Source organism: Musa acuminata, chromosome BXJ2-2, assembly GCF_036884655.1.
Source record: "Musa acuminata AAA Group cultivar baxijiao chromosome BXJ2-2, Cavendish_Baxijiao_AAA, whole genome shotgun sequence".
Taxonomy (NCBI): domain Eukaryota; kingdom Viridiplantae; phylum Streptophyta; class Magnoliopsida; order Zingiberales; family Musaceae; genus Musa; species Musa acuminata.
Window position 1 is genome coordinate 23,331,469 of NC_088339.1, and position 24,032 is coordinate 23,355,500.

Sequence of the window (24,032 nt, forward strand, 5' to 3'; positions counted from 1 at the left end):
AATTAGACGGGATATTATTAAAGATTGGACTCTGAAACCACTGTGCAGAGAGGAATGACAGAAACATTAGTTCTGACCAAAATCGATCATGTTGTTGACAGGGAGTAAGAAAGCAAAGCATGTGCCCAGTGAAGGTAGCTTCATCACATCACAAGAGTACCACAAGTGACAACCATCACTCACTTTGATCTCTTTCCAACCCCTCCTCTTGGATCTCCTACTTTTACCCCCTTCTCCTCTCTCTTCACCTGATTCCTACCTCTGTGTTGGTGTGATCCAAGTCCCTGGCTTTGTCCTGCCACAGAGTCTTCTTGTCCCTCCTCTTCCTGCCCACACCGCCTGTGCTCTGCTGCGCATTGTTGGTAGAGCTTCACAGCCACCACCACCATGAAAACTGCCTCGAAACAGAGAACACAGCAATAGTCATGGAGAATAGCTCTTCATCTCTGAGGAGATCGAGTCACATGCACGAGGAGGATGCTCACATGCCCAGATGCGAGCAACCGTGGAGGAGATGTTCCAAACGAGGGCGAAGATTGCAGTGGCCACTGCTTTCTTGTGGGTGCATGACTCCCATCCATCTCCGAGCCGCTCCAACCAAAACTTGCCTACACCATGCAGAGCAATGCATGAGAAATTGTACCACGTGTGAATGAGCTTTCTCTCGTGCACTCTGTTTCCCTGCAGTCTGAGACACAGAGAAACCCTGCATGCGCTTGTACCACGTGAGGTCATTACCTCAGATCTAGAATGCCACAAGGCTTGCACATGCACAAGACAACAATTGCATGTGGAGAAGAGGATCAAGGAGTGACTTGGATTCTACTAAAGATTCACATCAAATCAAACAAAAGTTACTGCATCCACTGACCAAATTTTGCCAGCTGAGTGGAGTAAGAGGAGCAGATCTTTGGGATGGTGAAGACTCCAAAGAACACTGCAGCAAGCAAAACAGAGGAATCAAACTCTCATTCCTTCTCTTTGCTGCGGGACAAAAAGAATGCTTTACTTTTGTCTTCCATGTCTAATCTTACTCAGTTTGGCAAGACTACAGATTGTGATGGAGCTTCCACACCTTGCCATCACAAACAACAGCACTGCCAACTGCCACAGTAACATGACTAACATTAGACATCTTTGTCTGTAAGGCAACATGGAATAAAGTACTGATACTGAGAGCAGAACCAAATTCTTACCTTCAAAGTTGTTGCAGGGTCACCGGAGAAGAGGCTTCTGAGCTTTAGAAGCAGCTCATTAACATAAGGAAGGAGCAGCTTTAGGAGCCAGATTGCCTCTTCCTCTCCCACCATGTACCTCTCATCCCTCTCGTCACACTCCATTGTTTCTCCTCTGTGTCACGTGGGAAGAAAAGAACTGTTATACAACGGAGGAGATGGATTGCTCTGCATGTTGGTTTCCTTTGAGTTCATTACCTGCGCAAGATGGACTTACAAAGGAATGCAAATCCAAGGTAGAAGAGCCCAACATATGAACTTGCCGAGATTAGGCTGCACAATGGGGGAATTTACACCATCAATTGCAATGTTCTGTTTCTTCAAGAGATGCTAAGTTGCAGTTTGAGCATGCTGTCTTCTGACCTGAAGTTGATATCGTTGGTGTAGGAGGAGGAGACGAGGAAAAAGGTTCCTGAACCGAAAACGAAGGCTGATTTCGATACGTCTCTCCACATAACCAAGTTTGCTGAAACAATTCAAGAGGTTGAATCATGTACTGAGCTGTTTGAGGAGATGAATGGGTTGTGAGCACTGACCAATGCTTTCCATTCTGTTGTTCTTCGCGGGGTTGCTTCCAAAAATTTCTTCTGCCGCTTCAGCTGATCAGAAACAGAAGAAACCAAGATCTCAAGAACAGGACTTGGAAATAACTGTTAGAAATGGAATGCTGAATTCACAGCTTACGATGAGGTAGAACTGCCGGATCTGGATTCATCGCCTTGTGTTCTGTCACAGGATTCTGCTTGCTTTCCACCACGTTCATTGATGACACACTCACAGGAAGCTGATCCTTTTCTGCATCCTGTGATGGCACGGGAATATCCTGGTTCTCATAATTCACCTCATCTTCCTCATCCTGCTCTCTCACGCTCATCGGTTTCTCCTCCGGCTGATCCATCTTTTTATCGACAAATCTCTTATCTCCCTCCTCTCTCTCAATCTCAACTTCCACCTCCACCTTCCCTTCACCTCCGTCGCATTTATTACCATCACCAAGTAGCAGAACTTGCTCCTGCTTGGTTGAAGTCGTCGGAGAGTTTGACAGGTCCGAACTGGCCTTCCGGATCTTGACTGCACTCCTCTCAATCAACGCATTCTCCTTCGATGGCGTACAAGGGGTAACACTGTCGCTCTGGTTTCTCCTCAGTCTCCTGCAGCCGCGCTCTCCTCCTTGGTCTGCATTGCTGTCATTTTTGTGACTCTCTTTTCCATTGAAGACCTTGATTCCACCTCTAGCTTCATCCATCTTCATCGTGGTTCTACGAGCGGAGCCAATCACCACCACTGCACTTCTCATTACGACCCTCCTTTTAGTACTCCTCTGCATCTCTGTCCCCCTTCTTGTTCGCCTTCCCCTGTAACTTAACTTTCAATGGAAGGAACAGTGAAGTGATTGGAGAACAGGATTTTGCTGCAAGGATCCTTTACACTTTCCTGTCTCAGCTGTTCTTTATCTTGTGTCTGGGTACTGAGAGATGCATAGCAGAGGATGATGAGCTGAGATTCGCCAGAAGGTAATTAATTCTTTGTGGTGATTCCTTTACATTAAGGAGAGGGGAGAACTGAGGCTGATGCAGGAGGGGTTGCTGCCATCATTGGATTCTTGAGCTCTTTGTCAAGGAATTAAAAGGATGAACATGTGAGAGTTACCATTGTGGTGGGTCAACCATGATTGAAGCCATGTCTTCAAGGCTTGGAAAGCAAGACACATAGAGGTGGCACATGTACTGGGCCAAGCTTTCAGAGCTCTTTGGGGACTGTACATTGGAGATGCATCAGGCTCGATGGCTTCCCCTGCCAGGGAAAAGAAGATCTAAGAGCAGGAGGATGTTAAAGGTTGTTCATGGTGGGTGGAGTTTGCTGGAACAACTGAGGGCTCATCTTGGAATGTCGATCACTCACCAACCTGACAATAATGGATTCAACATTCAATCAGACTGTCATCACAAGTGCATCTGTAAAAGCTGCTGTTTTAGGAGCATTCTTGTACTGATCACTTAGCAGAACACAATAATATTATGTGGAGTAAAAGACTGGTAGATGGAGCAGGTTACCTTCCTCAACCTAATAAAGTTGGTATGGCCACTCTTTATTCCTATTTTTCAATACTTTAATCTACATTTGCTGATTTAATCTCACTCTGCATATATATAAAATGAAAAGAAAAGTAATGCATAAGACTAGAGAGATCATGTACATGCCAATATCTTTCCTCGTTGGAGGTAATATATTCATCAAATATTAACTGATGAGAGCTTAGAAGATATAAATTATGAGAGTCACCTCTCGTAAAAGAAAATTTTTACAAGGTAAATATTGTGTTAAAAGTATAAGTCATCGACATCATGATCAATCCAACGTAGTTCGAATCGTATGCATAGAGTTACTTGAGGTGAAAACACTGAGCTCATGAGATATCATATGCACGAAAACTGAGGTCGGAAAAGGTTCCTGACTTAATCCTTTCGACACTAAAGTTAGTAACCCCAGGTTCGAAAATATGAATGCGAGTGGTCCAAAAAGGTCCCACCCTCTCTCATTGTGTTAAGGATATATTTTTGTACTTAATCGCAGGAGGACAAAATATTTTGTAAAATATTCTGCAGGAGAAAATGCTTCGTGAAATATTCTTTGGACTCTTGTCCACACAGATAGATGGATGGAATGTGACTTGGACTCCACATGATGATTATGTATCGGATGATAATTAAATAATAATATATTTTTTTATCATTTGTTCTCTCCCCTCTTCACAAGAAGGGCTCGAAGTGTGATGTTTAATTTATCTGACACAAGAACGTTCATAATCTCCTCTCGTAGGTTGAGTTTTCCTGACTCACACGTCTCAAGCATATTTTGGCTTATGCTTCTATCATAGTGAATCTCCTAATGTATGTTAGTTTTTTTCAATTCATGCGCCTCGAGCATATTTTGTTTTATGTCTTCATTGTGATTGATCTCCTTATGTGGGTCGAGTTTTCCCGACTCATGTGCTTGTGACACATTTTACTTTGTGCCTTCATTTGAGGCAAATCTCTTTATGTGGGTCAGGTTTTCATGACTTATATACCTCTGGCACATTTTGTTTTATCTTTGTTGTGGCGGATCTTTTTACATAAGTCAGATTTTCTTGACTCATGCACCTTGAGCATATTTTGTTTTATGCTTCCGCCATAGTATAACTTCTTATATGAGTCAAGTTTTTCGACTCACACATATCAAGCGCATTTTGCTTTGTGCCTCTACTGTGGTGGATCTCCTTATATGAGTTATATTTTTTTAATTTATGTGTCTCGAGCATATTTTGAAGCCTTCGATGTGGTGGATCTCCTTACACATGTTGTGTTTTTTTACTTACGTGTTTTAGGCACATTTTGCTTTATACTTTCACAAAAATTGATCTTCTTATACGAGTCGGGTTTTTTCAACTCACATGTCTTAAGCACATTTCGTTTTATGCCTCCATCATGGTAGATCTCCTTACACGAGTTGGGTTTTCCCGACTCACATAATTTGATCATATTTTGCTTTGTGCTTTCACCATAGTGAATCTCCTTACATATGTTAAGTTTTCTCAACTCATGCCCTAGGGCACAATTTGTGTCTCAGTCATGGCGGATATCCTTACATGGGTTAGGTTTTTTCAACTCACATACCTCAAACATATTTTGCTTTGTACCTCTGTTGTGAGAGATATCCTTATACAGGCCAAGTTTTCCCAACTTATGCCCCTTAAGCTCATTTTGCTTTATACCTCCACCATGATGAATCGCCTTACGCGGGTCGGATTTTTCTAACTTCTATGCTTCGAGCATGTTTTGTTTTATGCCTCCTTTGTGACGGATCTTTTTATGAATGTTGAGTTTTTCTAACACACATGCCATATGCATATTTTGCTTTGTGTCTCTACTATGGTGGATCTCTTTATGCAAATTAGGTTTTCTCAACTCATATGTTTCATGCATATTTTGCTTTGTATCTCCATTATGGTAGATCTCCTTACATGGGTCAAATTTTTTCAACTCATATTCCTCAGGCATATTTTGATTTGTACCTTTGTCATGGCAAATCTTTTTATGTGGGATGAGTTTTCCTAATTTAAGCACCTAAGACATATTTTACTTTGTGACTCCACCATGGCGGATTTTAATTATTTTTCAAGCCCTTTTATCCAATGGTGTCTCTTTGAAGTTATCCTAATGGGACACTTGTTTTAATCGTAGGAGGAGAGAAATTAACTCTCTCTATATCATTGATGCCTTGGTTAGCCTAACGTAGTCCATACCCATATACACATGGTTATTCGAGGTATCTCCGAGATGAAAATGTTGAGCTCCTGAGTCATCCCGAATCAACATCAGAGTTGACAACTAAGTCAATGGTAGCAAAATAAAGACAAAGTTTCGCCCGAGTAAAGGAGGAGAGTTGTTATAACCGGGTGAGGTGGTGCTTCAACCTTTCAAAAGTCTCCTAACACTCCTTGGTTTATAGTGCTTCAGTCTTTCAAAAGCCTCCTGGTAATCCTCGATCCATAGGAAGCTCTTTAGGTTCTTTATTACCTGAAAAAATGGTATACACTTATCATTTGATTAGAATATGAATCGATTGAGTGTTGCTATTCACCTTGTTAATTGTTGGACTTTCCTTACCAACCAAGGTAAGCACATCTCTAATATAACTCACACCTTCTGTAAGTTTGCATCTATTCCCCTACGATGCATGTTAAATCCGAGGAAGTTTTCCGAGTTTGCTCTGAAAGTACACTTGGTCAGATTGAAGTAAATGTTGAATTTTTTTAGAACTTGAAATATCTCAACCAAGTCCATCAATATGAGTCAACCATTCTGCTTTTGACTATCATGTCATATGCATACATTTCAATATTCCTTCTAATCTGATACTTGAATATCTTATTCACCATCTGTTACTACGTTGCCCTTATATTTTTCAACCCGAATGACATGACTCAATAGCAATATGTTTCTTGGTCAATGATAAAGAAAATATATTTTTGATCCTTTGATACTATTCTTATTTGGTTATTCTCGAGAATGTATCTATAAAGGAGAGAAGCTAATGACCCAAAATAGTTATCCTTTAGACATGCCTTGTTGAGATCGATAGAATCAATGCACCTCATCGAGTATTTATTAGACTTTTCAGCGAGTACAATATTAGCGAGCCATTAGGAGTATTGTACCTCAATAATAAACCCTACTTATAATAGGTTGTTTATCTCATTACTAATTGTTTGCTAGCTGTTAGGAGCAAACTTGTGAGGCTATTGTTTTATCAGTCATGCCTCAAGAGAAAGTACTATTGGTCAGGGACAAAGCCCCTTCGCTTGAGTGTTCATTGAGAGGGTTGGTCGACGAGCATTTTTATAACATTAAACTCTTCTTCTAGTGTAAAAACTATTAGGAGAATAAGTCGTTGACGTCTCAGTCAATTTGACGTAGTTCGGACCCATATGCATAGGGTTGCCTGAGGTACCTCCGAGGTGGAAATAATGAGCTCTCGATGTGTTACCTATGCAAAAATTGAGAAAGATAGAATTTTTTCGATCCGGTTCCTTTAACGCCCAAGTTAGTAACCCTAAGTTTGAGAGTACGAACTCTGAGTGGTAAAAAAAAAACGTATCATCATCTTGTTATATTAAGGATATATTTTTATATTGATCGTAAAGGATAAAATATTGAAGAAATACTTCATGGAATATTCTTTGGACTTTTGTCTATGCCTAGATGGAAGATGACTCGAACTCCATGTGATAGTTATTGTATCGAATGTTGATTAACCTATAGTATATTGCCTATCATCTTAGATACAAAATATGATCCATAAGTGATAATATTTCTTAGCAAGCAAATGAGCAAAACAATTGGAGAGGGTTAGGTTCATGTAAGACAGCAACTCAGATGATTTGATTGTATCGGAGGTCAATCCTAACTCAACCTGCCCTCTGATTGGACTTCCAAATCGAACCCAATCAAAATTCGGATCGGATCAAGTGAGAGATCGGTCGGGTCAAATCTATTTACTAATATCATATATAGCTGAATTCTATGAATTAAGTTAGCTTTTGATTGGATTTGGGTTAATGTTAGGTTCAAATTGCCACAAAGCCCAACCCAACCCGATCGGGTTTGCATCGGGCAAGTTCAGACCAAACAGAACCCAAGTTGCTAACATTCATAGTTGCAAGCAGATAATTTTACCTTACAAATGCAAAACGCCCTTATGGCCTTTAACAGACCTTTGTCTTCTGGTTTCAGGGCTCTACCATCACAGGTCAATGCCACCGTACAATGAGTTCAGACACAATACTTGTCCAACCATGTTAATTATTCATTCTTTAACATGCATTAAGCTTCTAAACTTTCACAATAAAAGCTGTATCAAATGTCTGCTAGCAGCAGCTCCACACCTCATCCTGTGCAATGACATGATCATACGCAATTTTCATGCATACTCGTGCAAATAATTGGGGTGGGGCTGTGGTTTTAGTATCATATGAAACAGATGCAGGTGTGCATGAACAATGAGCTCCAGTACTCAGTAATAATGATGGCCTGCAACTCTCACTGTGGCCTGCTCCGTTTCTGCAAGTTGTGACCATTGCCAGTTTAGCTCGAGGAGATGATACCCCAAGGCAATGAACTCGCTGCACCGTATCTGTGGTGAGTCTCCTCCTCCTTTGATCAGATCACTGTTTCAACACCCAAAAAGTAAAGAGAGAGAGAGAGAGAGAGAGAGAGAGCGATGGTTCATGAACCGGAGACATTTTTAGAGTGTGACTCACATGTGGGACTCTGCTACTTCGATGGGCGAGAAGAATCCAACGCATCGTCTACTCCGGATGGTGACTTCAATCACCAGCAACCAACTGTGTACAGCTCCTTCCTGTGGGTTTCCCCAGCAGTATTGCAGTCGCCTTGTATGACCACATTGGGATCTTTCTCTCGGCCTCACAACGTGGGAAGCTCACCACCTTAGAAGTCCTCCCTTTGACTCTCATCAGTTCTTCTCCCTTCTACCTTTTTTTCTCTTTTTTTTTTTTTTGTCTTTTTCATCTTTTATTTATGATCACTTGTATCAACACTTTATATATATATTTACATTCGGCATATTCTTTTCTTTGCGAAGACATACTATTGCAAGTTAGTAAACTATATATTTTTATTCTTTTAATATTATAAACCAATTTAGCAGATTAGTGGTTTTATGTGCGTTTATTATGTGGTATCTGTAAAGAATGTAGTTTTATACGATTTCTTTGTACCCATCGACGTACTTGCTTTGTGACTAGAGGTATCGATGCATGAAAAAGTAGGACCCGCTATGTGCCCACTAATATTGGCAATCATGGGAGAGTGGGTTTCGACGATTTGGTATTTAGACAGCCGTGAGTAGGAAACGCGTTTCTCGGCGCCTACTCTCCCTTCCCCTCTCTTCTTTGACCCATAAAGACTGAGCAAATTACCAAAGGCGTCTCCTTTTTCTCTTCTCTTTTCTCTTTTCTCTCTCTCTCTTGTTCGCACGGACAAGAACACTTCCATTTTGCCCCAAATTCCTTTTAAATCTTCGCTGGAATCGCTCCGATCCGGCCTAAGTTCTCGTTCCCCTCTTCCAGTTCTAGGGTTTCGATTCTCTCTCGGCCGGATCTAGGGTTTTTTGGGGTTTCCGAAGACCTTCTGGGGCTTCTTATGCGCCTGCTCCCTGACGGCACAACCGATCGGATCTGGAACCACCGATGTCGAAGGGCGAAGAAGACGCCGTCGAGATCCGCGACGTGTGGGCCGGAAACCTTGAGTCGGAGTTCGCTGTGATCCGCGACATCGTTGACGACTTCCCCTACGTCGCCATGGACACCGAGTTCCCCGGCGTTGTCATCCGCCACCTCGGGGACTTCAAGCAGCCAGCTGACGCCAACTACCACTCCCTCAGCGCCAACGTCGACCTCCTCCACCTCCTGCAGCTCGGCCTCACCTTCTCCGACGCCGCCGGGAACCTGCCCACCTCCCCTTCCTCCGGCCGCCCTGTAGTCTGGCAGTTCAATTTCCGGGAGTTCGACGTTGACAGCGACGTCTTCGTCCCGGACTCCATCGACCTCCTCAGGAAGTCTGGCATCGACTTCAAGAAGAACCGGGAGGACGGTGTCGACGCCAGGCGGTTCGCGGAGCTGTTCATGTCGTCCGGCGTCGTCCTTAACGATTCCATCCATTGGGTGGCCTTCCATGGCGCCTACGACTTCGGGTACCTCATAAAGATCCTAACTTGCAGGAAGCTGCCGGAGACCCGGAAAGAATTCTTGGACCTCGTCCATGTTTTCTTCCCCGTCGTGTACGACATCAAGCGCGTGATCCATTTGAACAACAACCTTTATGGGGGCCTCAACAGGGTGGCCGAGAAGTTGGAGGTGGAGAGGGTTGGGACCTGCCACCAAGCGGGTTCCGACAGCTTGCTCACCGCCCGGGCCTTCATGAAGATGCGCGGGCACCGCTTTGTTGGGTCCATGGAGAAGTATGTCGGCTTGTTGTTTGGGTTGGATATTGAGAGTGCTCACAACCAGAATTAGGGAAACGCATCTTAGAAATAAATCATGAATAGATTTGAGGGAAAGAAAAGGACGTGGTCCATTCTTACTTGTGAATCTGTTGTTTCTTCCATCTCATGTTGTACTTACAGCTTTCAATGAAGAAAGGTGTCTCCTTTAGCATGTTTCTATTGGATTTCTCTGTTCTTTCTTCTGTGAACTGTGAAGATATATGCTTTAGTTTCTGGATTATGGTGGACGGATTGTGATACTTGATCATTTGGGTCATACTCGTTAATTATTATACTGGTCTAATGTTCAGTTCTGCTATTTTCTTCTTCTCTAGTAGCAGCAAGTCTGAATTGCTCCTGTAGTTGGACTTGGACAACAGGTATGTCATTTTCCATTCATTTTCCCTTTTGTTTATGTTTGTATTCTGATACTGCTGTTTGTTTGAGGATTCTATCAAGTTCAGTGAGTTAGAAAACTGAGTTATATATCATGTTAATGTTGTTGGTTCAGATGCTCAAGGTCAGAGTGATATTGACATTTGTTGCTGCACATACCATTTTATTCATGCACCTGCCACTTCTAATGTCTTTGATCTGTCATTATAATTGATGCTTATTAATTGAACAAGTTCCTTTGTTTTTTGTTTTTGTGATTGCTTGTTCCTTCAGGTTTCCTTTGGATAAGAGATTCAATTTGGGAGTGCATGAATGATATCTTATTGATGCCCATTGAATTGGTCATGTTGGGATCATATTATTTGGAGTAGGTGGCTCAATGATAAATATGAATATGCACCTGAGGAAGAGACTTGTAGAATTAGTTCCTAATTCTACAAAAACAGGTTGACAGGGGAATCTTTGAGAAACTGAAGGTGATCAAGTTTCTTGACAGGGGAATCTATGTCACACAACCAGACACATGGACTCAAAGCACCATGACACAAAACTAAGCTTTTGCTTAGCATAATGAATTGTTTGCCTCATGCAGGCTATCCTGCTTGCATAAAGATCAGGTGATTAGGTTGTTGGATCTCACTCTGTTTGATTTGGTTGGCATAATACAGAGACTGCATTATTATGATTAGTTGTTCTTCAGGTTGTTAACACCCATATATATATATATATATATATATATATATATATATATATATATATATATATATATATATATATATATATATATATAATCATTCATCGAGCTCAAACATACGTTATTTGATAGCATGGTTCGCATGGTTCAATCCAAAGCCAAAAGCTGTGCACAGTACAAAATTCCATGTTGCAAATAGCCAAATACCACCAATTCCACCCATCTACACTCTTTTTCTTCGTTGCAAGAAACCCACAGACTACAACCATTATACGATCTTAATACTGTCAAACACAATAATCCTAACAGAGACCATTTGATCAAGATCCTTCACATAAAAGACCTTCCTTCACATGCAAGTTCCTAAAGGGTAGATTTCACATCCCATGTCCATATCGAAGAAGGCAATGTCGTCGTGCTCCTGAATGGCACAGAAAACATGCAATTAGATATCTGAAAAGATCTTACAATAGTTGATTACATAATCTGATACAATGGTTAGGAACATGAAGTTATCCACAAAATCCAAAAATCGTATCAGCCTCATTTATCGAGGAAAATACAGTCAACAAGTTGGATGTATAAGAAGAAAAATTTAGTACAAGAAGCATACTACCAAGAACCAAATTCCTATAACATGCCACCAGGCAAGTCCAATTTCTATATTAACATACTTTTTTATTTCAATCAACTGATATCAACACAAGAACTGATTGCCGGATGAGGGTTTTTTCTTTTTCATTGGTGTGTGATAAGAATACAGTATGAGAAAGTTGCGGCTGTCAAAAGATGTGCATGTAGCTATTCTTCTGACCAATTGAGAAATGATTTCTACGTCATGAGAGCTGCTTCTGATTTCTTAGCAATGTTTAGTATTTGGTACACAGAACAAGCAAACCTCAGGCATGATATCTTGTTCACCAAACCATTAATCGAAAGATGTTAACTTGAGTTTCAAGAAGCAGTAATTACATTCCCAGAGTAAAACCAGAAGTTGGAAAACTTCGTCATCATATTGTCATCTCGACAATCACCGACAGACCAACGTGAATATCTCTATTCAGAAATAATCAGTTCCTGCAGTCGGAGGCTTGTCATTTGCTATATACCAAATTGGCAGCATTAGCTTCCGTAAAACTCTTCATGTAGCCCAAAGTGCACCACTAATGGTTCACGATCGGCCATACTCAATGAACCCATTTCTAAAGAAAACATTCCTGGAGAAACCCAGCCAATACATCTTACTGTGATGCCATTCCTGCTTTCCTACCATCACACAGGATATCAGCATTCTAAGGAGTGAGGTTTGTTCTGCAAAGATATGGGTGGCTGATAAGTAGAAAAGATATACAACCGTAGGCTTTCCATTCATAGATAATGAATATGTAGAGGATCTCAGATACTACATTCATTTTTGAGTCAAGATGCTTCCATCATCATTATTGGATGCAAGTTAATAAGATTCCTCGCTGAGCAAGGTGTCCGAGCTCAGTGAGTAGACAAGAAAACTGTCTAAATTTCCTGAAACTAATCAACTACAGAAAAGTTTAGATGGTTTATAAACCATCATATTCCTAATCATCTCATGCTAATTAGGACTTTATGACTACTACATTCCACAAAAAGAAAATTCCTGAACTAGCAGACAGACCCAACAAGAAATTGCCATGTCTCAGTATAACATGGATAGGACAAACACAATAAAGTTGACTGTAAAGATCCTTTCAACTAGTTAATCTAAAAAGTCATTTGGTAGGATCACATATACTAACAAAGTAGCAACATCACAAAAAGAGCAAGTAATATAAAAAACTGATAGCAAGCAGAAAGGGAAAGGACACATACTGGTTTAACCATAGCATTCACAACATCATCCAAGCTGCAACCAGTAGAATTTAGGCCAGTCTGCAAACTTGTGGTCGCCATTGCATATTCACCTCTAAAGTTCTGCGGACTGTCACTAATTAACTTGTCAATCATGCAAGCCTGAGTGACAAGTGGAGCACCAAAATGTACTTGGCCTATTGTGTCAACATCCAACTTTTTGTTAATGAAGACATTCTCTGATGCCTGACACTGAGCAGTTGCATCAGTAATTCGAAGATTGGGCAATGAAGGATTTGAGGAAGTACTTGAAATTTCATTTGAATTGAAGATATAATCCCATTTCTGTCTAGAGTTGCCTGTTATATTGAATTTCGACAACTTTGGATCATTGTTGAAACCTGCAGGCATAGCTATTGTGCTCCCACTAAGTGAACAAACTTGGTTTTGTACATTATTACTTATTGTTGGATCACTCAGAGGTGCAACAGCCACAATGTTTGGAGATTCATCAAGAATTTTGGTGGCTGCATGTGGAGTTCTTGAAGAAAAATTTCCTCCAATATTACCAGGAGACAGATTGTTATGACTAGAAGAGGCAAGTATAGGCACTGCATTGGCAGAATCCCTTGATGAAGCAACAGCACCTTGCCATGAGTCATTATATCTACTAATACGAGGAAACTGGGAAATATCTTGGAGATCAATATCAAAATCTGAGCTCGAGGGAGACATCCTGAATGATGAATAATTGCCCAATCCTCCTGATCGGTCATGCTGCTTGTTTGGTTGCAGTAACAGAGGGTTGTTTGAAACATTTGGAAAAGAACCAGTGGAAGGACCAGCAGCAAGGCCACTTCCATATAAGCCTGCAGGTAAGTGTTTTTTTGGTTCCTGCACTAACTTAGGCTGCTGAAATTGCTCTAAGTTCAAAGTTCTGGGTAACCCTTGAAGCAAATTCATTTGAGGATTTCCTGGTGAAGTTGTCCCTTGGATCTTCCCTAAATCATTATATGGATTGCTTGTGCTGCTCGGCACACTGCCAAGCTGCCCTGTCTGAGAAGGCAACAGCCCATGCATTCCTAGGGCAGATGGACTACCCATTCTACCATGCACTCCGTTTGGTTGAAAAGATCCAAGAGTTGGCAGTTGGCTTGATCCTCCAGTTGCATAGTAATTTCTGAGACCATTCAAAGAAGCCATATGAAGATAGGATGAGTTTCTACCTCCTATGGCTGCAGCCATGCTAGCTTGTTGCCCTGCCACTGCACTGAGCCTTTTCAGGTACAGCCTATACTTCTGCAATCATAAAACAGGAGAATTAACTGCTGGCTTACCAGAAGACAAATGAGCACTTAATCACAATGATCCATGAATTCTGACTGCTGAGTAATCATGTTTAAATCGTCACTCATGACTATTTTTAGCATCCTAGATGGGGACTGTCCATTTAGCTAATTAGATCAACCCACAGAAAGCAATTATATGGGCATCTCCAGACCTCAGAAACCACCCCCCCCCCCTCCTCCTGGTTCATAAAGATTAAGATGAAAGACAATTTGGAGCTGATTTCAGGAATAGAACTTGGGATAACTTTACAAGACAACAACTCTAGAATAAAATTTATACTGAAATCTTGTATGTAATCATTTAAAGTGAAGGACATGCCTGTAAATGGCTTGCAACATTCTCCCTTGTTAGCTTCTCAACATTCATAAGATCAAGTATTTTCTTTGGTACAGCCTCTGCATTAGAAGGAACAAGTAGAGAAACTTTTAATCGGTACATACCAAGTCGAGCAAAAGATCACGAAAACATTTTTAAGATCAAAGGCCTCTTTCCTTTTCTTCTCTCCTAAAAGAAAAGCATAATAGTGATCAATGATACTTACTGTCAATACCCAGTTGATTAACAGCAATGACAAATTTTCTGTGTAGCTCGACAGTCCAAACAACCCTCGGCTTTTTCTGGGAGGATGGATCTTCATTCTCTTGCATGTTGTCATCACTATCATCTTCGTCATCTTCAATCTGATCTTTCCGTTTTTTATTAGCTTTTTCATAGCAATCAGCTGCCCCTTGGCCATCTTCAGATTTCACAATTTGAGCCTTTTGGCCATCCTCCCTACTGTCAAGATCATTGTGGCATCTTCTTTCAAACTTCCTCCTCCGGATGACATGCTGCCAGATGTTCCTCAGCTCCTCGATCCTCACAGGCTTTAGCAGATAGTCACAAGCACCATGAGCGATTCCCTTCATCACAGTTTGGGTTTCGCCATTGCCAGACAACACTGCATCATGAACTTAGCTCGTTCAGCAACCGCATCATCCAGTAACACATCAATCATTATTCTAGAGCTGATTTGACGAAGGGGAACAATTTGTCGTCAGGTTTGACAAACGACAAAAAGGATTAGTCCTCATACTAACTGAAAGCGTGACAAGAAATTTCTGAGACTCACTAATAACAGGCAGGTCCATCTCGAGGCCTACAAGCTCTAGAAGCTTGAAACCATCCATATCCGGCATGTGCACGTCGCTGATAACCAGATCAAATTTGTCTTTGTTCTCTCTTAGCAGCTTCAATGCCGTGATCGCTTTATCGGTGGTCGTAACTGAAGAACACATGAAAAGACATGCTAGTAATTCCATAAATTCTAACTCTTAATTCCCGAAGCAAAAAGAAAAGATGATCAACCAAGAACAGGAGAGGAGCACAGAGAGAACGTAACATAATGATGCTTTGTTAAAAGGAAACGAAACACAAGATGTGGACAAACAACACAAACAAGAGAGCAATATGTCAACGGCAGCAGCAGAAACAGAGAAGAAAGATCCAAATTTTGGTACAAACCATTGTACTGGCAGCGGCGTAGCAGGGCCTCCAACAACTTGAGACAAAGGGGATCATCATCCACCGCTAGAACACGCATGCCCGCAGGGAACTGATCTGCGTTCCCCTTCCTTTCTTCCACTGTCATGGTCACAAAGCAATCTTCTACCTCTCTTAAGAGAAGAAAGACAAGATGCAGACCAAGACCACCAAGAAGCAAGAGAGGATTCGAAAGCAAACACTGCGGTGGAAGAATGAAAACAGGAGAGAGAAAGAGAGAGGCACGGAGAGAGCAAAAGATGCAACCTTTGCATGGAATAGACAGAAAGAAGGGTTGCGAACAGAGGGGTAAAGAGGGGGCGGGCGGAAGAAGGGGAGTACAAGGAGGAAGAAGGTGTGGAAGTCAAACAGGGAAAGCAACGACAACAGAGGCTGGGATTGGGGCTGAGACCTCAATCATGCACCCATAAAAATGGAAACTTTCCTTTCCTCCGCCTCTCGATAACGCTCCTCTTTGCCCTACTTCCACTTTGTCATCAATAAGCACAAGCAATTACAGTGGAAAAAATCTTGCAAGGCTGGAATCTAGGGAGTTATGGGAGAGGAAAACAACAAGCTCGAGGGGCCAGACCTTGTCCTCGCATCAATTTTTTTTGGCACCTCTGTGGATGTTTCTAATGTTGCTTTGCTTCATGACCCACTTCTTAATCCTTGCAGCCTTGCTAAGGATAAGACTTTTGCCCTTTGTTTAATCTCCCAAGGACCACAAGTTGGAGCATATCATGTTCATCACCATGATAGATAGCTTCTTCCCTACAAAGTGACTCTTTGTTGAGCTGATGTGTTGCTCACTCACTTTTATGACACTTGCTGCCTTTAACAGCAGCCACAGAGATAAAAAAACAAAAAGAAACAGTGATGATTGGTATAGAATGTGTGCTTCATGTGGTCAAAGTAATTGCAGTTGTTATTTCTTGATATTTAGGTGCCTACAATGGAGAATGTGCATTTCACACAGCCTCAGGTCTCACTCTTCATATCACAAAACCTGGCGCTATGGGAAGAGAAGATGGGTGTCATGAGATCATCCCTTTGCTGCCTTCCACATACTCGTCAAACATCAGCCTAAAACAAGCAAATCATGTCCCCAAGTTTCATGTCCTTATCATGATTTGGCTGTCAAGAACAGTGTCGAACCACTAACTCATCACATAAACATCAGCCTGAAACAGCCGAGCACCCAAGTTTGTGTCAGCATCATCTGCGGACCAATCCCCACTACCACTCGGTGGACTTGTACCTGCCTAAAAGTGCAACCTACTACCTCCGTGTCAGTGCACCGTAGGTGTATGTGGAATTGGATCTGAAAGCTGTAAATGCTTTGGCCTAACAATTACTTTGTAGATGATGAACTTTTTGACTCACCAAAACATTCAGATGGCTGAACCATAAAGAATGCAACATGTGCAGTCACAGCACAGCAACATCTCACTTGTCTTCATGTCATCTTTGGCCAATCAAGCCTCCATGACCGCCGGTGAAGCTTTGGTTCCTGGTTCACTCGATCCTCTTACTGACCAGGCACCAGAGACCCACCACAACAGGGACCAACCTTGGCCTTTGGGGCATCTTTCCAAGAGTCCCTTTCGCTTTCGCCTGCTTTGCTCATATGAGACAAGACCCCTTTCCCCAAGGAAGGCATCCTCTACCGTGGTAGGGTCATGTCATACGTATCATTTGCTCGAAGCTGGTAGGGGTCTTTTCTAATGTTTGAGAAGGGTACAAGTTGTATGCGAAATGTCGCGGGGGAAGTCGCGACGGTGGTCGTTTCCGGTGGCAGTGTTTTTGTGCGGACGAAATGCGTCCGGCCGGCTGATCCAACGGCCATCCGCGGGCCGTCCGAGACGACGCGTGGTGCACGTCGACTGGCGGAATCCCAGTGGGGCCGTGGCGTGGAGCAGTTGGAAAACGCGTTTCGGTCGGGAGGGAATCCGATTGGCGGGTCCCACTTGTGATGTTGGCTGATGTCGCGTTTGGGCGTCTCTGAGGCTGAGGGGGGGGGGGGGGGGGGTTTTCTTTTGTGGGTCTCTGTCGTCGGGGTGTGGAAAGGGCGTCAAGATATCACCAGCGAAGGGAGCTCAGAAGAAGCAGACGATGAAAACCCTTCGAGTGGGTGTCGAAAGGAACAAAAGAACTCTCTCTCTCTCTCTCTCTCTCGATCATCAACTGTACCTTCAAATGCAACTGATGAGGAGAAGCTTTGGAATTGTTCGCCAAGTTAAGCACTAGGCAATAAAATATAGACAACCATGTGCGCAAAAGCCATCAGCATTCTTCACTACCGAGAATAAGGATGACAACACTTTTGTCTCATCTTTGAGATCAGGTTGTTTAATGCAAGTGGAGCCATAGAAGATGACACTGCAGCAATTAAGAGATGGGTTTTCGATATCTGCATTTATATCTCAAGGAGATCAGCTTTAGCGTACTTTCATGCAATTCAATACTCCTCCAAAGTTTGGCTTCTGTTCAAAGCTGTGCCTGCACACCTTTGCATGATTAAAAGTTTCATCAGGTGATGGCCACAAGGCGTGTACGCATTCCTGTAGTTTATGATCCATTGGTCGGCTTCAGGATTAGAATACTTGCGACGAATGGAGTGTGTGGTTGGAGCCTCTTTTATCCTCATTATAGTAGTCACAAGAATCTTTGGAATGGATCACACGTCAGTGGTGGAGGATCTTGCAATGCCTTCTTTATTCCATATGGAAATTGCAGTGAGAGTTTATGCGCAAGTGATTCCTCCGTAGAGAACAAACTTATATGCTGCGATACTTTTACTTTCCGTAAGAGACGATGATGTATATATATGTTATGTTGATTGATTAGCTTCATCTTATGCCTTAATGGTTCACATGCTTCATCTTTAAGCTCCATTGATTAGATGCATTTGTCCTAATATTATTAATCTAGTGTACTGCTACATCCAGGAAAGTCCTCGGGAGTGATTTGCTCAATCCTAGAAATCAGGTAATCATGTTCTTCTTTCATAGCCATGCAAATTAGCGTAATCACGGAGGGATGAAATGGCCTCTCAAGTTTGGCATACCATTAGGACATTTCTTGGTCGTGGCTTGACATGAGTGGCAAATAGACACAAGAAACAGAGAATAGCAAGAAGACAAACTCTTGTAGGGCCACAGCAGGATTGATTTATATAGCTGTTTCCATTACCCATTGCAAGTTGCATATATGGACCATTCTTCTCTTTCTATGATTGCATTGTCTTTCCAATGAGGTTTTCTAGTACTTGATCTTTGTTATTAATCTTCTTTTTCTATAATAAGCTGCACTCATGCTTACACAGGTGCTTAGCTGTTAGATGAGAATGCACATGTCTTACTGTATTTTATGTTTGTGGTAGCTTGGAGAAGGAGAACATCTTAAATGCACAGCAAATCCTGCACATTAATCTTGTAAGCAAATATGAGCCCAAGTTTTTGAAGTTATCTGTGGATTAATCTGATCTTCCCATTTCCTCACTGATGCAATGTATAGATGCAAGAATACAAAGAGTTCAAATATCTTAGATCAGAAGGGATGAAAGGCACAAATAAGCATACATGAAAGCAAATTATTCTGAACACCAAACATAACCCAAGCTTTGATGCTCAACCAACATGTATCATAGGAAACTTGGACTGGGCTCACTTGGAAAAATCACCAAAGACAATGATGATTCATAATATGACTGCAATCAGATGATTGCCTGCTCACCTTAGTTTTCATATTCATTATTAGTTCAGCATGATTTGAGGTTAGGAATGGGTTCTGGGATTCATCCATGGAATGACTTTTATTGTAGACTCAAATGTGTTCCACTAAATAAGCATTGCATATGATGAGGATGGGGATTCCAATGCCACCACTGTGAAGTTTCTATCTGGACAAATCTAGACTCAGTCATCCCATTTGTTATTACCCAATCCTTATTCCTAATCACCATCTAACACCTGTTCTTCAATCTCTAAATCCATCCCTACCATTGGCTTTGGATTATGTTTTGTACTATGGTCATCATTTTTACATTGAAGTTAGTAGTAACAGCTGAAGTGAGACTACTACTGTCAAGTTGTCGACTTGAGCACTGAAATATTTCCCTGTTCCTTTACGAATGAGTCATGTAAACCATCCACTTGCCCAGTTTCATTTATCCCAGATTCATCTTCTGTTGCCCAGATATGCCGAGTCTCTTTAAAGCTCTCTGTGCAAAAAGGCAAAGACTCTTCAGAGCATAAGCATCATCTTAGTATTAAACTTAATTTGCTACAGATTGCTGCCCAGAGGACGTGATATGTTCAGTCAGAGAGGTGTGATGGGCTTAATTAAGTTAAAGTTAACAGCAGTCTTATAAATTAGTGTTAATCTTTATCTGTTTTACGATGTGACACTAATCAAGAATGTTATAATCTTTCTTACTTAACATATCCTATTATGATACTGGTGAGATTTAGTCCAATAGTGGCTCCATGACGATGCGGTCTCTAGCTTTATCTACTTATAGTCTTCTCCTACTTGAGTTTCTCGTCGATCCAATCTGATGAGATAATTGGTTTATTAATTATGTTAAGCATGAATCATCGGTTCAAAATACTTAAACTAAAATTAATCAAGATGTTACGTGTATCAACTTATCCCTACTTACTAGATAATGATATTAAACATATTTATTAAGCTTAAAATATTGAGTCAAAATACTTAGGTCTATTATAATAAGATGTAAAATTTATCGAAGCCTTCGCTTCACGATCGAAATGAAATGATGATCTTTTTGACTTCTAATCGTGATTATGTTGACTTTTTTCCCCTTCCACATCTCCTGATGGACGACTTAGTGACCTCTTTTCCCAACCCAAGCTTTTCTGTCCACTATGCGTGCACGGGGGGCAGATACGGACGTCGAGATACCAGTAGCATTCGGCCAAACTCAACTATGTCAATCTTACCTTGTCAAAGTTCTCTCATGACACGAGAGACGTGCGTGCACTTCTTGCAAACAAGTCATGTTTTTGTTTCCAGGACTGATCACACTTTCAGCCAATGCCTGTCTTAGTTCATGAGATCTTCTTTGTAAGGTGGAAAGCTGGTGGACGAAGCAGGCGATGAACACCCAACAAAAGTGATTAGTTCATGGAAGCGAATGCATGTCTCCATGCACAGCCCTAGTGTTGGCCGGCAAGTGATTCTGGATGCTCCACATAAGCTTCTCTCCTATCCATTTGTCGGCCACATGTCGGCCTTCGATAAGACAAACGGTCCTACTTTCTCATTGACATCTCTTCTCCCTTCATCGGGCAGCCACCGAATGGATTTGTTTCCCCGAACAAACACCTCTCCTCACCGACGGAATGTGCAACACTGTCAATCAACAGAATGATGATAAGACCGTAAGGCATTTGTTCTTCATCTGATCTCTTAGGTATATATGTTGTCCTCTCTTTTGTCCATCTGTCATCCATTACGATGACTGGTTGATGTTCGCATGATCTGCTTAGAGAAACCTTCACGCTCGTTCCGACTGTATCTTTTAGAAAGAGATCGCCGTGACTGTGGAAGCAGTATTCATTTAGAAGATTGACATCCTACAACCATGCAGATTCCTTATCTCTACTCTTTTCATTTTTGCTCGAGGAATTCAGATCTTGATGGGAAGATTTATATCAGATGACAATTGGACACTGCAAGTCCCTTCACGAGAAGGTAGTATATATTCGTAACTGGCAGTAATTAAAGCTTGTCAAACTGATGGAGCAATCAAAGGAACTCAAAGTTGTCAATGATCAATTCATTACCTGAAATGTCTGCCTCGAAGATCTAAAAGACAACCATGGAAGTTGAATCTGCACATACACATGAAATGATGTGGAAGGAGTCGGTAATCCATATTTATCTTGTCAACCAAGGAGTTTCCTTAAATTAATTCTAATCCATCAAAGTCAGCTTATTATTCTCAGATTTCCTTCCGACATCATCTCATACTATTCTCTACATGATTTATGTTGATTTCTTTCTGATTATTTGTGTATTTATTTTTATAGATTTCTTTCATAAGATCAGAATTACAACTGTTTAAGTGAAGTGAATCATCCAGATAAAGAAATAACAAGATGTGATCTAAATATAATTATGTGGAACCTTCATCATCCCCTAACTTGTTGGAACCATAGACAGAAAGTCCAGTGTTAATAGTAAGAATGAGTAGATATTCTATGTGAATCCAATCTCATATACTGCTGACTTTGTATCAGTTGTAAACCCTTTGCACCGATCACATCTCATGTGGTGAGTTTTAGACTGTCTTCCACTTGTTATTCTTAATCATTTAAAGATATGCATCCACGAAAAGGTGCAAATGGAAAGTCTTGTGAGAGAAGGTGCGACGAGGAGAGAGAAGGGGGAATGTAAGAGATTAATAGCTGTGTGGGTTTCTTTCAAAGGCATTATTTCAAAGGCATTCCCTTGCCATCTTTTTCGGTAACTCCATTTAAACTATGAGATCAGTCCGTCCTTCCAAACTAGGGAGATAGCATTCAATCTCTTGCCATGCATGCCTTCTCACTTTCTCTTTATATTCATCAGGAGAAGAAGGAATTCTCCAAGTAGTCCAATCGTTCATCTTGTAGATCTCTCATGGACGTCGGCCCTTCGGAGAACTCGGGGGTCATGGAAGAGGAAGAGGAGGAGGAGGAGGAGGAACAGACGAGGAGAGAAGAGAAGAGGGAGGAGGAAGGAGACAGTACGCAGCAGCTGATACGGAAAGACGAGTCGAAGACCAACTTCTTATTGGATTTGGGTCTGTCGGCCAAAGATGGATCGTCGTCTTCATCGCCCCTGCTCGAGCTCAACCTCATCGGTTCGCTCGGCTGGTCGAATTCCGAGCCGCCGCCACCGGAGGAGGCGGCGTCGCCGGAGTCGGAGCCACGGGTGTTCTCCTGCAACTACTGCAAGAGGAAGTTCTATAGTTCGCAGGCGCTCGGCGGGCATCAGAACGCGCACAAGCGCGAGCGCAACCTCGCTAAGCGCGGCGGCCTGGGGCTCGGTGATCATGCCGCTGTCGGTTACAGGCTTTCGGAAAGCATGGGGAACCTGCCCCTGCACGGGTCATACGCCGGCGGGCCGCTCGGCATGCAGGTGCACTCCATGATCCATAAGCCATACATTGGAACAGCCGCTGGTTTGATGTACGGGCGGCATGGGTGGCTGCGGTCTCCGATAGCCAACTCTCAGCCAGCCATAGGGCGGTTGTTGACGGAAGAGTTCTACGGCGGAGGAAGAGCACAGCCGGCGGCCAAGTTCGAGGAGGCGATAGCAGCAGCAGCAGCGGTGGGTGGGAAGCACTGGGTTGGCGGCGGCGGTGGTGGAGGAGGTGGTGGTAACCACTTGAATCCTAGACAGGAGGAGTTGCCTAAGCTTGACTTGTCCCTTAAACTCTAGAGCAGCAGTTGACTTGACTGTATAGCTTTCTAATGCTTTGATTCTAATTTCTCTCTCAAAAACAATTTGCACACTGTGCTGCTTCATGTTCAGTAAACTCTTTCTACTTTCTTCTGACTTTTGATTTTTGTATAGAATATAATTGGTTGCTTTTAAATTGATTTTTTTCTTATATTGGGTGTTCTTTATGGTTATATTGGATTAAGAACAAAATTGGAGGGGGTGAATTTTGAAGGAGACAATTTATGATGCTTTGATAGGAAGTAACTGATGCCACATCCAGAAAATTTATAACTGGAATGCCATTAATCATTTTATTTTTCTCCATTAATCACTCCACATTCTGCTGTTATCAGATCAATATATTTAAAGGCATTATTAACTTAAGACATCCATGACTTTTAGGGTTGGATTAAGTTCTAAGTTTGGCTTCACTGATTGATTTAGTCATTTAGGGATTACATATCATGTTTTTTCTTTTAATGTTTGAGGGGAATTTAATTACATGCATAACCAAATCTCATATATTAAGGCATGCATATGAGTGATGTTAGTTTTTATTCTACTCTCTCTCTCTCTCTCTCATCTTGCAATATTCTGTTTCCAATAGTTTCAGATGTGGATTCCTTTTGTTGGCAAGATTTGTTTGATGCAGCAATTGTGGAATTAGATCTCAAAGAACCAAACAATACTTTGCTGCAAAGGACTATAATAATAAGAACAATACTGTTGAGGATTATAATGTTTAATGCCATAAACAAGACTAGTGCAGGAACTGTTGGCATCTTCCAACTCTGCTATGTCATGTCAATATCAAACAAATGTTAGCCGCTTGTGTATGCCTATGACTTCCTGTTAGCCATTCTCTTCAGCAAGAATGCAGAGTGTTATTTTTCTTCCAAGAACTGGGAAGACATGGTCAAACAGAGATTGTATAGCAGCAAGGTGGTATTTCCCTGAGTCTTGCAGAGATGATCCTTTTGGACAAGACTGGCAGATAACATATCCTA

At 41.8% G+C, this 24,032-nt stretch overlaps 4 protein-coding genes across 5 annotated transcripts; 2 read left to right on the forward strand and 2 right to left on the reverse strand.

Moving 5' to 3' along the window:
• Positions 1–10: 10 nt before the first annotated feature.
• On the reverse strand, positions 11–3,276 carry LOC135581862 (reticulon-like protein B21). The gene is made up of 9 exons (XM_065094609.1): positions 1,920–3,276; positions 1,772–1,834; positions 1,599–1,701; positions 1,434–1,508; positions 1,197–1,350; positions 1,035–1,104; positions 872–937; positions 486–608; positions 11–394 (listed from the first exon to the last, which is right to left on the reverse strand). Exons 1-9 carry the CDS (start codon positions 2,560–2,562, stop codon positions 180–182), a joined length of 1,512 nt encoding a protein of 503 aa, XP_064950681.1. The 5' UTR covers positions 2,563–3,276; the 3' UTR covers positions 11–179.
• Positions 3,277–8,686: 5,410 nt separating this feature from the next.
• LOC135605424 (probable CCR4-associated factor 1 homolog 7) lies at positions 8,687–9,954 on the forward strand. The gene has a single exon (XM_065095485.1). It carries the CDS (start codon positions 8,989–8,991, stop codon positions 9,811–9,813), a length of 825 nt encoding a protein of 274 aa, XP_064951557.1. The 5' UTR covers positions 8,687–8,988; the 3' UTR covers positions 9,814–9,954.
• A 1,064-nt stretch (positions 9,955–11,018) lies between these two features.
• Positions 11,019–16,317, reverse strand: LOC135605425 (two-component response regulator ORR24-like). 2 transcript variants are annotated; one of them, XM_065095486.1, is made up of 6 exons: positions 15,550–16,317; positions 15,158–15,310; positions 14,588–14,986; positions 14,365–14,441; positions 12,718–13,995; positions 11,019–11,293 (listed from the first exon to the last, which is right to left on the reverse strand). In XM_065095486.1, the coding sequence occupies exons 1-6, from the start codon at positions 15,674–15,676 to the stop codon at positions 11,222–11,224; spliced, it is 2,106 nt and encodes a 701-aa protein (XP_064951558.1). In that variant the 5' UTR covers positions 15,677–16,317; the 3' UTR covers positions 11,019–11,221. The 2 variants fall into 2 exon arrangements, with proteins under 2 accessions (XP_064951558.1, XP_064951559.1); XM_065095487.1 differs by lacking the exon at positions 11,019–11,293 and adding an exon at positions 11,354–12,183.
• A 4,586-nt stretch (positions 16,318–20,903) lies between these two features.
• On the forward strand, positions 20,904–23,140 carry LOC103973979 (zinc finger protein 1). Its single transcript, XM_018822147.2, has 2 exons — positions 20,904–22,062; positions 22,168–23,140. Exon 2 carries the CDS (start codon positions 22,219–22,221, stop codon positions 23,020–23,022), a length of 804 nt encoding a protein of 267 aa, XP_018677692.2. The 5' UTR covers positions 20,904–22,062; positions 22,168–22,218; the 3' UTR covers positions 23,023–23,140.
• The last annotated feature ends 892 nt before the right edge of the window (positions 23,141–24,032 follow it).

Excerpts from the sequence above, each read along its gene's own strand:
- LOC135605424 (XM_065095485.1), top strand. The coding sequence starts at position 8,989 with ATGTCGAAGGGCGAAGAAGACGCCGTCGAGATCCGCGACGTGTGGGCC.
- LOC135581862 (XM_065094609.1), bottom strand. The coding sequence starts at position 2,562 with ATGCAGAGGAGTACTAAAAGGAGGGTCGTAATGAGAAGTGCAGTGGTG. Across the intron at positions 1,835-1,919 it reads TCCGGCAGTTCTACCTCATC|CTGAAGCGGCAGAAGAAATT; the intron begins GTAAGCTGTGAA and ends GTTTCTGATCAG. Across the intron at positions 1,351-1,433 it reads TGTAAGTCCATCTTGCGCAG|AGGAGAAACAATGGAGTGTG; the intron begins GTAATGAACTCA and ends CACGTGACACAG.
- LOC135605425 (XM_065095486.1), bottom strand. The coding sequence starts at position 15,676 with ATGACAGTGGAAGAAAGGAAGGGGAACGCAGATCAGTTCCCTGCGGGC. Across the intron at positions 15,311-15,549 it reads ACGCCGCTGCCAGTACAATG|TTACGACCACCGATAAAGCG; the intron begins GTTTGTACCAAA and ends TGTGTTCTTCAG. Across the intron at positions 14,987-15,157 it reads GATGGACCTGCCTGTTATTA|TGTTGTCTGGCAATGGCGAA; the intron begins GTGAGTCTCAGA and ends TTCATGATGCAG.
- LOC103973979 (XM_018822147.2), top strand. The coding sequence starts at position 22,219 with ATGGACGTCGGCCCTTCGGAGAACTCGGGGGTCATGGAAGAGGAAGAG.